The sequence below is a fragment of the Bos taurus genome, chromosome 19, assembly GCF_002263795.3.
Source record: "Bos taurus isolate L1 Dominette 01449 registration number 42190680 breed Hereford chromosome 19, ARS-UCD2.0, whole genome shotgun sequence".
Classification (NCBI taxonomy): domain Eukaryota; kingdom Metazoa; phylum Chordata; class Mammalia; order Artiodactyla; family Bovidae; genus Bos; species Bos taurus.
The window spans coordinates 38,130,901-38,146,626 of NC_037346.1; the positions used below are offsets into that span (position 1 = coordinate 38,130,901).

At 38.8% G+C, this 15,726-nt stretch overlaps 1 protein-coding gene across 1 annotated transcript in view; it reads left to right on the plus strand.

The window, feature by feature from the left end:
• The window catches only part of SKAP1 (src kinase associated phosphoprotein 1), a 306,061-nt gene that overhangs the window by 70,231 nt on the left and 220,104 nt on the right, over positions 1-15,726 (plus strand). Inside the window, exon 3 of the mRNA XM_002695944.7 lies at positions 11,390-11,415. Coding sequence (XP_002695990.2) covers positions 11,390-11,415 — 26 coding nt within the window. The remainder of the gene's footprint in view (positions 1-11,389; positions 11,416-15,726) is intronic.

The following is a 15,726-nucleotide window of genomic DNA, read 5'->3' on the forward strand; positions in this document are numbered from 1 at the left end:
ATGGTCCACAGTCACAGTCATCTAGTTATCAGTTATTCATCAATCACATAACTAGGAGTCTCAGTGGTCTAAGAGTAGCTATTAACCTGAAGCAAGCAAAAAATAAAATAAATTAGGTTCTAAGTATCAATGGTGACAAAAACGGCAGGGCAAGAGCTAAAGATAGTACAGATTAAAATATGATAATCAGCTAGAGTTCTTTGTGAGTTCTGCCTTGTTTTCTCTCTCAAAACACAGGTTTGGAATCAAAAGACATCTCTGAGTTTCCTTCCGAAACCTTTTGCCCCTTCTCTTGCTCTCCAGCAGCTTACTAAACCAATTTGCTCCTCTCTTTCCCATCTAGGCTACACATTTCTGCTGGATCTGATCACAATGGACATTATTCCCTATACTTAACAACAAGCAAACCAACCGACCAACGAACCCTTCAGTTGTTCCCTTTTTTCTACACAAAGGAAAAGAAATTTTAACTCTGACTTGACATTTAGTGTCTTTCATTTTGCCACAACACAGCTAGCTAGCGTTTTTCTTTAATAGTCCATTGAGTCATATTTGGTTGTCTGTTACATGTAGGGAGTAGGGGGATTGCATAGCAACCACAATTTCCAGTGTTAATGCTAGAACACAGGGGATGAAATATTAGAATGTAGGTTTCCAGTGTTTCAATGAAAGGGCATAATCATTGAGCTCGTAGATTTTACTATTAATGTCAGAGCAGGGATTTCATGTAGTGATTGTGTTACAGAAGACTCTATTGGTGAATAGGATTTTATTTAATGAATTTATTTTATATTATTTCTTTTTTATTATCTGCAAATAGACTTCTAAAAAATTTTTTTTAGTCATGGGTGATACTATCAAATCAAATCAGATAATGTTACTTGTTTATCACTTAATACAAGTTTAATTGTGACCATTGTATTTTATAAGAGAACTTTGTGGTGCTGTCCTCTAGGGTTTCTAAAATTTGTGGACATAGACTCAAGATCACAGAAATATTACCTCCCCCCAAATAATCCAAGACTTTATGACAGCTCCTTCTGTTACATGAGTTTTGTGCTTATCATCTGTTGTTACCATTGTTGTGGTTGTTCAGTTGCTCAGTTGTGTCTGACTCTTTGTGACCTCATGGACTACAGCATGCCAGGCTCCTGTGTCCTCTACTGTCTCCTGGAGTGTGCTCAAATTCATGTCCATTGAGTCAGTGATGCTGTCTAACCATCTCATCTGGGGATCTTCCCAACCCAGGGATCGAACCCAGGTCTTCTGCATTGCAGGCGGATTCATCAGCTGAGCCACCAGGGAAGCCTAAGAATACTGGAATGGGTAGCCTATCCCTTCTCCAGTGGAATTCCCAACCCAGGAATTGAACTGGGGTCTCCTGCATTGCAGGTGGATTCTTTACCAGCTGAGCTACCAGAGAAGCCCCATCCTCTGCCACCCTTTCTTCTTTTGCCTTCAGTCTTTTCCAGCATCAAGATCTTTTCCAGAGAGTCAGTTCTTAGCATCAGGCAACCAAAATATGAATGCTGGATCTCTGCGGTCCAAAGAACTCTCAAGTCTTCAGCAGCATAATTCAAAAGCATCAATTCTTTGGCACTCAGCCTTGTTTATGGCCAAACTCTCACATCCTTACATGACTTTTGGAAAAACCATAGCTTTGACTATATGGACCTTTGTTGGCAAAGTGATGTCTCTGCCTTTTAATATGTTGTCCGGATTTCTCATAATTTTCAAGGAATAAGCATCTTTTAATTTCATGGCTGCAGTCACTGTCTATAGTGATTTTGGAGACCCCCCAAATAAAATCTATCACTGCTTCTACTTTTTCCCCTTCTATTTGCCATAAAGTGATGGGACCAGATGCCATGATCTTAGTTTTTTCAATGTTGTGTTTTCAAGTCAGCTTTTTCACTCTTCGCATTCACCCTCATCAAGAGGTTCTTTAGTTCCTCTTCACTTTCTGCCATTAGAGTGCTATCATCTGCGTATCTTTTTTTGTTGTTGTTACAATAGTGTGTGTGTGTTTGTAATTTACTATCTTAAATTGACTATCTCTTCATGTGTATTTCATATTTTAGAAAAGATTGTAAGCTTCCTGTAGGCAGATACTAGTTCTTGTACTTTTGATGGCTTGAAGGAACAGGGACCATAGGGGCACCACTCCCAGGGACCGTCCCATGCTTGCTCAACTGTTTCTAAGGCTGGTACCCCCAGCCCTGGTAGCCCAACCAGTAAAGAATCTGCCTGCAATGACCCAGGTTCAATCCCTGAGTTGGGAAGATCCCCTGGAGAAGGGAATGACAACCTACTCCAGTATTCTTGCCTGGAGAATCCCATGGACAGAGGAGCCTGGCAAGCTACAGTCCATGGGGTCACAAAGAGTTGGATACCCCCACCCCTGGGTCCCTGTCCTCTGATGCTCCATCAGAGACTTCCACCAGATGGTGTTCTTTTCCCATTTGTGTTCTTGGGTGTCATGCCCTATTACCTCTGCCCCTTGCCCATTCCTTCTGTTGGAATACTGGTAGTGGAAAGATAATTCAAAATCAACTGAATCTTCCCAAATGAGAGACGAGGTTATAGGAAATATTCAGTGTAGAGACTATTAGCATTGTTCAGAAAAGTCATTTCCTTGGGTATAATCCGTATTTACCATGTGACTCAATACTCAAGGTCAAATGCAAGGGTTTTCCTAGCCTTATTAACTTACTCAGTTCAATTCAGTTCAGTTTAGTAGCTTAGTCATGTCCGACTCTTTGCGACTCCATGAATTGCAGCACGCCAGGCCTCCCTGTCCATCACCATCTCCCGGAGTTAACTCAAACTCATGTCCATCGAGTCGGTGATGCCATCCAGCCATCTCATCCTCTGTCATCCCCTTTTCCTCCTGCCCCCAATCCCTCCCAGCATCAGAGTCTTTTCCAATGAGTCAATTCTTCTCATGAGGTGGCCAAAGTACTGGAGTTTCAGCTTTAGCATCATTTCTTCCAAAGAACACCCAGGGCTGATCTCCTTTAGAATGGACTGGTTGGATTTCCTTGCAGTCCAAGGGACTCTCAAGAGTCTTCTCCAACACCACAGTTCAAAAGCATCAATTCTTTGGTGCTCAGCTTTCTTTATAGTCCAACTCTAGCATCCATACATGACCACTGGAAAAACCATAGCCTTGACTAAACGGACCTTTGCTGGCAAAGTAATGTCTCTGCTTTTCAATATGCTATCTAGGTTGGTCATAACTTTGCTTCCAAGGAGTAAGCGTCTTTTCATTTCATGGCTGCAGTCACCATCTGCAGTGATTTTGGAGCCCAAAAGATAAAGTCTGACACTGTTTCCACTGTTTCCCCATCTATTTCCCATGAAGTGATGGGACCAGATGCCATGATCTTCGTTTTCTGAATGTTGAGCTTTAAGCCAACTTTTTCACTCTCCACTTTCACTTTCATCAAGAGGCCTTTTAGTTCCTCTTCACTTTCTGCCATAAGAGTAGTGTCATCTGCATATCTGAGGTTATTGATATTTCTCCTGGCAATTTTGATTCCAGCTTGTGCTTCTTCCAGCCCAGCGTTTCTCATGATGTACTCTGCATATAAGTTAAATAAGCAGGGTGACAATATACAGCCTTGACGTACTCCTTTTCCTATTTGGAACCAGTCTGTAGTTCCATGTCCAGTTCTAACTGTTGCTTCCTGACCTGCATATAGGTTTCTCAAGAGGCAGGTCAGGTAGTCTGGTATTCTCATCTCTTTCAGAATTTCCCACAGTTTATTGTGATCCACACAGTCAAAGGCTTTGGTATATTCTTTAAAGCAGAAATAGATGTTTTTCTGGAACTCTCTTGCTTTTTCCATGATCCAGTGGATGTTGGCAATTTGATCTCTGGTTCCTCTGCCTTTTCTAAAACCAACTTGAACATCTGGAAGTTCACGGTTCACGTATTGCTGAAGCCTGGCTTGGAGAATTTTGAGCATTACTAGCGTGTGAGATGAGTGCAATTGTTTGGTAGTTTGAGCATTCTTTGGCATTGCCTTTCTTTGGGATTGGAATGAAAACTGACCTTTTCCAGTCCTGTGGCCACTGCTGAGTTTTCCAAATTTGCTTGCTTATTGAGTGTAGCACTTTCACAGCATCATCTTTCAAGATTTGAAATAGCTCAACTGGAATTCCATCACCTCCACTAGCTTTGTTCGTAGTGATGCTTTCTAAGGCCCACTGACTTCACATTCCAGGATGTCTGACTCTAGGTGAGTGATCACACCATCGTGATTATCTGGGTTGTGAAGGTCTATTTTGTACAGTTCTTCTGTGTGTTCTTGGCACCTCTTCTTAATATCTTCTGCTTCTGTTAGGTCCATACCATTTCTGTCCTTTATTGAGCCCATCTTTGCATGAAATGTTCCCTTGGTATCTCTAATTTTCTTGAAGAGATTTACTTACTACTGAAGCCCTAATGCCAGGATAACACTTTAGCGTTAGTCTTTGCAGTTTGTTTGGAGACAGCCATTACCAGGAAACAGAGATGACCAAGAGGGAAATGGAAGTCTCTGGACATTGAGTATTACAGACAGCCTACCCATTTAGAAGACACCACTGTTTTTGTACAAAAAACTGAAGTTCAAATCTGGACATCTGTAAGTCATCAAGAAGAGATTTGATTTTTTTTTTTTTTACCAAGACAGGGAATGTATGATGGGTCTTAAATTTCTGTAAGTCACAAGTAAAACAACACTCTTAATGCTTTAGTTGTAAAAGATTTTCGTCTAGATGTTCTAGATTACAGATTTTAGCCTTTCTGCATAGTTAGGTTTATAATGCCATTATAATCCTTTTCATCTAACCCTACTCATCTAATTCTATTCATCTAATGATAAGTGGGTCTTACCATTTTGGAGGAGGAGTTAGTGACATTTTTTGAATTCTAATGGAGTTCATGGACTCTTTTTCAAGGAAAAGGAAAACACACATTACTTTTTACCTATAATTTTAGGGAGTTTATGAATTTCCCAAAGCTCAAATAGTTGAAACCATAGTTGACTCCAAATTAAAGACTCTGAACTGACTGCTCCCTGATACAAGGCTGTCTGACAAAACAGTTATAACTTCTCTTAGTACTAGACTTGTTTTCTGCATTACAGCCAGTGGAAATGCAGTTACCCAGCAGACCTAGATACAGATCTTGACTCTGCCGCTTAATGGCTGCATGATCCTGGCCAATTTGTTTGACTATCCTGAGTCTTAGTTTCCTCATCTGTAAAAAGGGGATAATAATAGTATCATTGTAATAGTAATAATCTCATTGGATTATGATGAAGATAAAATAATACATATAAAATAATACATGTAAAATGTATACTGAGCACAACACCTCAGTTCAGTTCAGTTCAGTCACTTAGCCGTGTCCGACTCTTTGCGACCCCATGAATTGCAGCACGCCAGGCCTCCCTGCCCATCACCAACTCCCGGACTTAACTCAAACTCACGTCCATTGAGTTGGTGATGCCATTCAGCCATCTCATCCTCTGTCATCCCCTTTTCCTCCTGCCCCCAATCCCTCCCAGCATCAGAGTCTTTTCCAATGAGTCAACTCTTCGCATGAGGTGGCCAAAGTACTGGAGTTTCAGCTTTAGCATCATTTCTTCCAAAGAACACCCAGGGCTGATCTCCTTCAGAATGGACTGGTTGGATCTCCTTGCAGTCCAAGGGACTCTCAAGAGTCTTCTCCAACACCACAGTTCAAAAGCATCAATTCTTTGGTGCTCAGCTTTCTTTATAGTCCAACTCTCACATCCATACATGACTACTGGAAAAACCATAGCCTTGTCTAGACAAACCTTTGTTGGCAAAGTAATGTCTGCGCTTGAATATGCTATCTAGGTTGGTCATAACTTTCCTTCTAAGGAGTAAGCGTCTTTTCATTTCATGGCTGCAGTCACCATCTGCAGTGATTTTGGAGCCCTCAAAAATAAAGTCTGACACTGTTTCCACTGTTTTCCCATCTATTTGCCATGAAGTGATGGGACCAGATGCCATGATCTTAGTTTTCTGAATGTTGAGCTTTAAGCCAACTTTTTCACTCTCCTCTTTCACTTTCAAGAGGCTTTTTAGTTGCACTTCACTTTCTGCCATAACACCTAGCATGTGTTAAATGCTTAATACAGAGTTTTATTATAATTAGGAAATGGAATTATTTTTCCTTCTTGCTGCTGCTGCTGCTAAGTCGCTTCAGTCGTGTCTGACTCTGTGCGACCCCATAGACGGCAGCCCACCAGGCTCCCCCGTCCCTGGGATTCTCCAGGCAAGAACACTGGAGTGGGTTGCCAGTTCCTTCTTAGATAGTTCCAATAAAATGAGGATAGTTACATTTGTTTTACCTACTTCACCAGGATCTATCTAATTAGCTAGCTTAGTGGTTAAAGCTCTGAATATTTTAACCTCACTAAACGTGTCTATTGGTTAGCTCCATGGTCAAGAATTTGACACCCACCTTCAAACCCCAAACTAATGATTAAAAGTTAATAGCCTCATTTTTAGGAGAAATCTCATATTCCATCAATCTTAATCGGCAAACTAAAACAGTATGATCGCAATTTAAAAGATACTGAAGTGTAATCTGAGATGGACCTCCCCCTGCAGTGGAAACACAGAGTCTCAAAACTTTCCTGTTTAATTTCTTATTAGAGTGTCTGTTCTGGATCTAGTTGCTAGGATTAGCTAGGATTAATAAACCTTGATTAGTAGCTATGAAACCATGGGCAAGTTCTCTCACCTCTTGATGCCTCGGTTTCCTCATTTATAAAATGGGCATATGAAAAACATAAATACAGTATACTAACGCATATATATGGAATTTAGAAAGATGGTAACAATAACCTGGTGTACGAGACAGCAAAAGAGACACTGATGTATAGAACAGTCTTATGGACTCTGTGGGAGAGGGAGAGGGAGAGGGTGGGAAGATTTGGGAGAATGGCAATGAAACATGTAAAATATCATGTAGGAAACGAGTTGCCAGTCCAGGTTTGATGCACGATGCTGGATGCTTGGGGCTGGTGCACTGGGACGGCCCAGAGGGATGGTATGGGGAGGGAGGAGGGAGGAGGGTTCGGGATGGGGAACACATGTATACCTGTGGCGGATTCATTTTGATATTTGGCAAAACTAATACAATTATGTAAAGTTTAAAAATAAAATAAAATTAGAAAAAAAAAATAAATAAAATGGGCATAATATAGGGTTAGAATGTGGAGGAAGTAAGTTTATATAAGTACTTAAAACAATGCCCAGCAATTGATTTTTAAAAATCTTAGCATTGTTATTATCATTACTATTACTACTGCTATGATAGCTACAGCTGGACATCAAGACTCCCTCAATATAGTGAGTTCATTTGCTGCACCTTTCCTTAAACTAAAGTTCAAATAGAACTTCTTTAATTTAAAAACACAAATAGCAAATTTTGTCTTGCATGTAAAGTAACCTTGAATTTTCAAGACTTTATTCAGGGATTTCCGTGGGGTCCAGTGGTTAAGAATCTGCCTGCCAATGCAGGGGACAGGAGTTCCATCCCTGGTCCTGGAAGATTCCACATGGCTTGGGGCAACTAAGCCTGTGGGCTCCACAACTTCTGAGCCCATGTGCTGAAATTACTGAAGTCTGTGTGCCCTACTAGAACATGTGCTCTGCAACAAGAGAAGCCACTGTGGTGAGAAGCCCGTGCACTGCAACTAGAGAGTAGCCCCCCGGCCCGTGCCCACAACTGGAGAAAGCCCGAGTGCAGCAGTGAAGACCCAGTGCAGCCAAAAATAATAGATAAATAAATAATAATAAGAAGAAAATTTTAAAGACTTTATTCTGTAGCATAGACTAAATGTTGTAAAATATTACTCTTCCATTTTAATTTTGGAGACACAAGATGGATTTATTTTGACTGAATGTGAAAATCATCATCATCAATACAGTTGCAGCATTTTCTCTCTGCTCATTCTGTACTCATCTTTTTTCCAGTTCCAAATATCATTTGCATGGACCTGATGATGTCAAGTATGGATATTGTAGAGGAGTGATAGCTTCCCTTTCATATTGAAGCTGAAGCTTCAAAGAGAAGATTAAAGAAGTGTTTGCTATCTATCTGCTCAGCCCTGATATGAAATTCTCAGAGGCATTTAGGATGAACACAACTCTGTGTGTGTGTTTGCATGCTTTTTCTTCTATATATTTCCATTGTGGTCTTTGTATTTTGGTTTAAAATTTCTAGTTTCAGACTTGTTGGAGTCTCTGGCTAAGGGATAATTGTTTTTAAAGTGAAGGATAAGAATTAGAAGATGTTGGCAGGATTTGACTAAATGCCTCCTAAGGAGAGCAGAATTCTCTTGTGCGGAATCATCTTTCCAGAGAATGTAGTGAATGCCATCCATAGGATATATTTAACAAGATAAGATTAAGACTTTTAAGTGAGTCAGCAAAGAATAATCCATGGTGCCCTCCAGTGAGAAATGAGATTGTTCACCTTTTGGCCTTGCCTTTTAGAAGTATCCTCTCTGAGCTCTGGGATAGAGGGGTGTGTGTGTGTATGTGTGTGTGTGTATGGACTTGCTTTAGGGTTGTTACATAATAAATAGTTAAAATAAGAAGAAAGGAAAAAGAGGTAGTTTACCAGGGTAGTTTTATATCTCTTGAGAAAGAAGCAAACTGATATTCCACTTCATGTCATTTTTCTACATCAAGTTCTATATATAATTTTTATTGACTGAAATATTTAATAACAGTATAAAGCAGATTATTGGATTAAATTTAATTTAATTCTTCCTCCGTAAACAGCCTTCTTAAGATATAACTACTTTTGGGAGAAGCAATGCTTGGTACATGTGAACATATACATCTCCGTAACTAATGAGCGAAACCAGGACACTTTATAGTACATAGAGAAAGGAACTGAAAATGTGTGTGAGTTGGAATGGAGATTGTGGAGGGCAGGGATCGGGGGAACAGGTAAGAGACTGAGATCATTATTATCTGTTTTGACAATTTACCATGAATTGGCCCTTTAACTGCCACTGGGGCGTGGCTAAGTTTTTTTCTCGATCAGTAAGTGAAGATACTTGTTAGCCAAGTTTTTGCTGTTGCTGTCACTAACATTTTGGAAAGAGGAGTGTGCACACACAGTTTGCACATGTTCATATCCTAATTTCTGTTTATACTGAACTAGATAGAGGTTGGATAATGATTGGAATGGGGAGGGGGCAAGACAACACCTTGAGAAAAGATGGAAAAATAGGAAAAGAAGATGGAAAATTGTTCACCCTCTTGATAATTTGCTTGGTAAACTGTGTTTTACAGACAGGAGATTTATGGAGAACTTATCACATTGGCCAGGTTCATTGGGAAATGGCAGGGTCTGGTTGGTACACTAATATAAACCGATTATTTAAGTCGCAGCCGGTTTCATTTTACATATGCCCTCGCGTCAGCGTGGCCGCCCTCTTCCCCAGGGGCTGCACCTTTGTATTTCCCACCCTTCCCCTTCTCCTCCCCTCTCCCCCTTTCCACTGAAGACGTCAAAGCTGTTCTGAACTTTACTTGCCCTCTAACCCAAGCATCTTAGCATTCCTTCACCTGATTGCCAGTCCAGAACTGTTCTGAGAAAGAAAAGGAACAAGAAAAGTCCATTGCAAGGTTTCTTCACGTTCTCTTCTTACTCTGTTTATTTCCCACAAATTCGTCTCTGGGTTATACTCTAGAGATGTATACCCCCTGCATATAATCTCCTTGCTCTCCATTTTCTGAATTTTTATAAAGAAATAACCTAGATGCTCATTGGGCTGGTGTTCCTCCCCAAAGTAGCCACACTTTATTTCAGCCATGAACTCAGTTGGTAAAGAATCCACCTGCAATGCAGGAGACCCGGGTTTGATTCCTGGGTTGGGAAGATCCACTGGAGAAGAGAGAAGCTACCCACTCCAGTATTCTTGGGCTTCCCTTATGGCTCAGCTGGTAAAGAATCCGCCTGCAATGCTGGAGACCTGGGTTGGGAAGATTCCCCTGGAGAAGAGAAAGGCTACCCACTCCAGTATTCTGGCCTAGAGAATTCCATGGACTGTATAGTCCATGAGGTTGCAAAGAGTCGGACATGACTGAGTGACTTTCACTTTCACATACTAGAAGACACACCATTATCATCAATGTATTACCCTTTCCTCATCTTTTTTGGAATATTTTTAAGAATTGGATTAAAACTGTGAACTCTCTCCTTAGAAAAAAAGTGCTGTTATACTCATATATGCCCCTGGGAAGTCAAGATGAGGATAGAAAAATATTCTTTCCACTTAGAGGGATAGAGATTACTATGTTTATAGCCAAGAATTAATATGTGGTGACCGTAAACAAGATTGGGATATGTTGAAGAGCGGGTGGGAGGTGAGGAAATAAAGAGAGACTATAGCCAACACTTGGGAAAATTTCACTGTGATGTGAAAGGAAAGAAGGCAGCAGATGGAGGGACGTGAAGGGGGTGAGGGAAAGTTTGCTTTATTTTTATATGAGCATAAATGTTGATGGAAAGGGCCATGTTGAGAGGAAGAGGTTGAATTTATACAAGAGAAAATCGATGTAGAATAATGTAAGTATCCTGTGAAGGCAGGAGGAAATGGAGTCCAAAGTACAATAGACTTTTGTGGGTAGCCACTATATATAACATTGCTTCTGTGGGGAGGCGGGGGAAGCAATTTAGATTTCAAATAAGTGACTTGCAAATGATCCCTTCTGCTATTGCCATTTCATTATTTGTAAGACTTCAAGGGTTATGGGGTTTGCCAGTCATTTCCCAAAATAAAAGGAGATGGAATGATAGACTGAATTGCAAGAGCCCCAGTCTTGGCTCGGACACTAAAATATTGGATGACCTTGAGTCAGTTGTTCATACATCGCCTGTAAAATTAAGAATTTAGGCCTAGAAGGTATCTGGGGATGTGTTGGGGGGTGTTTTAGTTGTCATAACAACTGGGGGTGCCCCTAGTTTTTGGTGCCCAGAACCAATGATGCTGATTGTCCTATAACACACAAGATAGGTTATCCAAACAAGGGCTCGTCCTGCTCAAAGCCCGAAGAGCTCCTTAGGAGAAACCTGGACCATGGTTAGGTAATATTTTAGGACCTTTCTAGCTCTAAAGTCAGACTTATCTAAGGAGATACAGTGAGTTAAATGTCCCTTTGAAGCCTTTAAGAATCTTTCAAATCTCAAGGACAACCCTTCAGTTTTTCTTAGAGTAGATTGTGGCTTTGGCTAGTTATTGACTATTTAGGAAGCTTTTTGGAAGGAGTGCTATTGCTATCATATGCCACGATTGAGAAATACAAGTTTGACTTATCTCCATTCTTTTTCCTTTTATTTCAGATACTTTTGGAATTTTCAGCCCCAAGGTGAGTCCTCTCCAACCATTTATGGTTCATACTAAAAATGTGTAGATGGTATTGTTACTTCTGTATCTTCTAAGTAAGCTTCTCCATAGGGTGGCATTAGCCTTTTCTGAGGAAAGTTAGTGGAGTGTTTAATTAACCTTCACCCTGCTGGGCTCCCTTGCCCTGCTTTTTAGCAATAAGAAGCCCTGATGCTTCTGCCTTCTGAATGAATTCGTGCTAGATTATTTTATAGGACCAAAGCTTTTATTCCTTGAGCTTTGTTAGATGCCAATAGGATCCACCAGCATTCAAATAAAATGGTGGCCGAGTCCATAATAAAAGCCTTGGGAGGGCTCCAACTCAACTAATCCTTCATTGCTCCAGAAATAAATTCCAGTATGTTACCTCCTCAATCACAGTGCTCTTCCACACAGCCTGCCTGTCTGGCAGCAGAAAAATGTCAGAAATGGAGTAGTGTTGAAATTCCCACTAGAACGGTGTTATCGCATTTTAATATGAGCCTGGCTGCAGCCTCAGTGCTTCTAATTGCTTTCAAACCATTGTTTTCCTGCTTTTGCTTGATGAACCTAGCATCTGGCATGATTCTAAAAAGTACAACAGACAGCTGTGTGCAAAATTGAAAAAAAGAGACAGGATTAAAACACATTTTTAAAAGGTTCAAAATTGAAAATTTTTCTGATTTCAGTTTGAGGGGGTGCCTTTAAAGTATATGCATTCTTTATTTTTAGTACCCTGGTTGAGAATGTCAGAAACATCATTCTCAATATTAACTATCTCAACTTGTTATAAATGGGAGATTTTTATTTTCTCAGAAAAATCACAGCATTTTAAACTAAAATAGCTTTATGAACTATTTTGCTCTATAAAATTTTTTAACCAATTGCAAGCTTTTCCATTTTTTTTTCTTAACATTATTAATGTATCCATCTCAGTGAGCAGTAGCATCTTAAAAAAATCAAACTGTAATGATACTAGTTTTATTAAAATTTTAATTTTCCTAGCTCATACTTTGAAGTCTATAAAGGTTTTCTTTAAAAGCAAACTTTAAAAATAAAATATTATATTTTTAAAGTTTTTAAACTTTTGTAAATTATAACCATAGCTTTTGTAACATTTTAAATAATGTGATATGGTGTTACTGTATATCTCACTGTCCTAAAGCATTTATGGCTGAAAACACAGGTTGAGAATAGAGAATTATATGTACTAATGTAGCAGTTTGTTTTGCAAAATGTGAAATATGCTATTCAAGAAATGGCCCTATAGTTCAGGATTTAACAGATGCTAAGCAAAATCCACAGGGGGCAGAATATGAATGTAAACTGGCAGAAATGAATGGAACTGTGAAGATAGAATTAATTACCTAAAGGAGAAATAAAGAATTAGTGTCAGAGATGTGGTACAGTAATGTGTTGAGAAGAGAAAATAATTTTAGAGCTTAACACAAGGGACTGTGTGGGGCTCAAAAGACAAAGCACACATCTCACCAGATTCTTGTAATAGTGGTATTGTAGTCATCTTCCAGCATAGGGCAACTTCTACACAGTCTTTCTCTTTTAGAAAGAAGGCAGAGGTACAGCAGTCAAGGAGACAACTGAAAAGAGTTTATTTAGATCAGAAAACTCTTTACTTCTTGACAATGATTGGATACATGTAGCAAATTGGATATTCTTTGCTCATTTGGAAGTAATGTAAGGAAAGATAAAATAGAAAACCCGTGTACATGTGGCTTGCCCCCAGCTTTGTTCCTCCCACTAAGACAGTTTTGAGGGGCAGAAGAGGAAAGAAAGGGTATCTTTTACTTTGTCCTTTTGGTCAGATCTTAGCAGATTGTTTGCTTCTAAAATGTAGGTTGGCTGGGAGCTGGTCTATTTAAGATACTATGGGGCAATTTGGGATTATGAAAAGAATAAGAATATGTAAGAAGTAGAACAGATGGCAGAAGTATTTTAAGAGCCCTGGAAGACTAAGTAGTATTGGGAAGGGAGTGAAGAAGAACAGAAATGGTGGCCCCAAACATTCCTGGCATTTTTATCTGTGGCAGGATTTTTGTGCAGGAAGGTGATTGGATGAATTTTATTAACTCTGTGCATTTCCCTAAACACACATGCATATTCTTCAGAATATTTGTACAAAAGTCTGGTACCTAGAGGGAAAATAGTCCTTAGTTACAAAAGAGTTGACACAAGGTGCTGAAAAGATAACCTTTAAAAGAGAGATACTTGGGAGAGTAGACCTAGAGAAGGATTTCAAGCAAAGCATTTCTTATCCGTCATTCCATTCAATGCCAGGTTTAATGCGATAGAAGAGTGATCGTGGAATAGTATCGGGAGAGTTTTGTCCCTGTTCTGGAGAAGAAACAGGGTGTGGTAGAAAGAGCATGGACGTTGAGGCCTAATAATCCTGGGTTCAAGTCTCACTATACCATTTAGCTAAAGGTTATGTGAACTTAGCAAGTTGCTTCATTTTTCTGAATCCTGGCTTCCTTATCTATAAAACAAAGATGTGCCAGACACTGTGCGAAGTCTTTCACATGCATTATCTTATCTAACCCTCAGAACAGCCCTATGGAATAAGTACTGTTAATATACCCATCTGATAGATGTGGCTACTGAGGCAGAGAGTGGTTAAGAGAATTGCTCAAGGCCAATCTCCTCAAGGAGTCTAACTTAATCAGTATGACTTTGTAACGTACTCTTTTTAGAAAACATAAAAGCTTTATTGTGATATAATTCACATAACAAAAGAATTAACCCTTTAAAAGTATGCATCAGTGGTTTTTTACTTTAGTCACTGAGTTGCACAACCATCACCATTGTCTAATTTCAGAACGTGTTCATCACCCTAATAAGAAACTCCATGCTTATTAGTATTCTAGAGCCCAGTATCTTCATTGCTGTATTTTACTGCCTCATTGCAGGTTGTCATGAGGACTAATAGTAATACGTGTAAGTCCTAGCATGGTGACTGGACATAGTATAGTTTCTGTTCATGGTGTTATGATAATTCTTTCCTTCCATTTTCACCTAAATTTTCATATTCGTCCACTGTTTAACTTCCTGAATGATGTTCATTTAAAAATAATGAAATAGGAAGAAAAATAATCCCAATAATTTATTACTTTAATATAGAAGGGACATAAATGAAAGACCTCTTTTAATGGGCTTAAACAAAATTGTAAAACATGGGAAAGACTTTTTATTTTTATTTTTTATTGAGATTCCTTTGATAATTCAAGCCCTGTTTACTTTGAAAACTTTTTCTCTACCTAAATTACTTAAAATTACAAAGAAAGTACATTGGAATCTTTGCTATGGAACTTTACCATTTCCGCAATCAGATATTTAAAACGTGATATTGCTCAAATCTCTGCAACAATATTAGCTTTACCTTTTTAGATAGCCATAGTGCTTGATGGTATTGATCCTAGTGACAGTTACAATTAGAAAAAGTTTCAGTTACAAGACATAGTGTTTATAATTTAAATTTATTGCTATAAAACTTCTTCATGAGTATTAGAAAAATTGCCCACCATGGACCCAGAGTCTAAAACAAATGATACAATATTTAAAAAAAAATTTAAGAAAGACCATGGGAATATCATAAATATATGTAACAAAATGGTATTTTTTTCTGTCCAATGGTCCCTTACATTATACTTGCAATAATGGTAAATATGGACCAGTGAAATTTCTTGCCAGCTTGAAGATTCTTTGAGTATCTGCATAGGTGATGTAGAGGGTTTATGAGAAAATTACTTGGTATATTTCAATATGGAAACTTTCCACTATGTGAATCTTAAAAATCTTATTTTGAAGTGGCAGGCCTATATCCCTTGTCAAAGTGAATTGATGCCAAAAAATACAGCTTAGCAAAAGCAAATAATACAAAATGAATAAAGCAAATGTTATTATAAAACCACATTAACTATAGATTAAAAGAGATTTAAAAGCCATATCAACTAATGTGTGAACCTTATTTGCATCCTGAATCAAACTATAAAATCTACAAGAGAATTAGAAATTTGGACACTGACTGGATTTTTTATGTTGAGAATCTACTGCTAATTTTTTAGGTGTGACAGTGACATTATGTTTATATTTGTATGCTGTGATATTTGAAGATAAAGTAATAGATTCTGATGTATTATTCAAAATAATATGGGAGAGGAAGAAATAAATGGGGTGGGGTGTAGATGAAATAAAATGGATCATAAATTATGTTGAAGCTGGACAATGTGTACAAGGGGAGTTATTACACTTTTTCCTACCTTTGTACATTTTAAAAATTCACCATAATGCAAGAACAAAA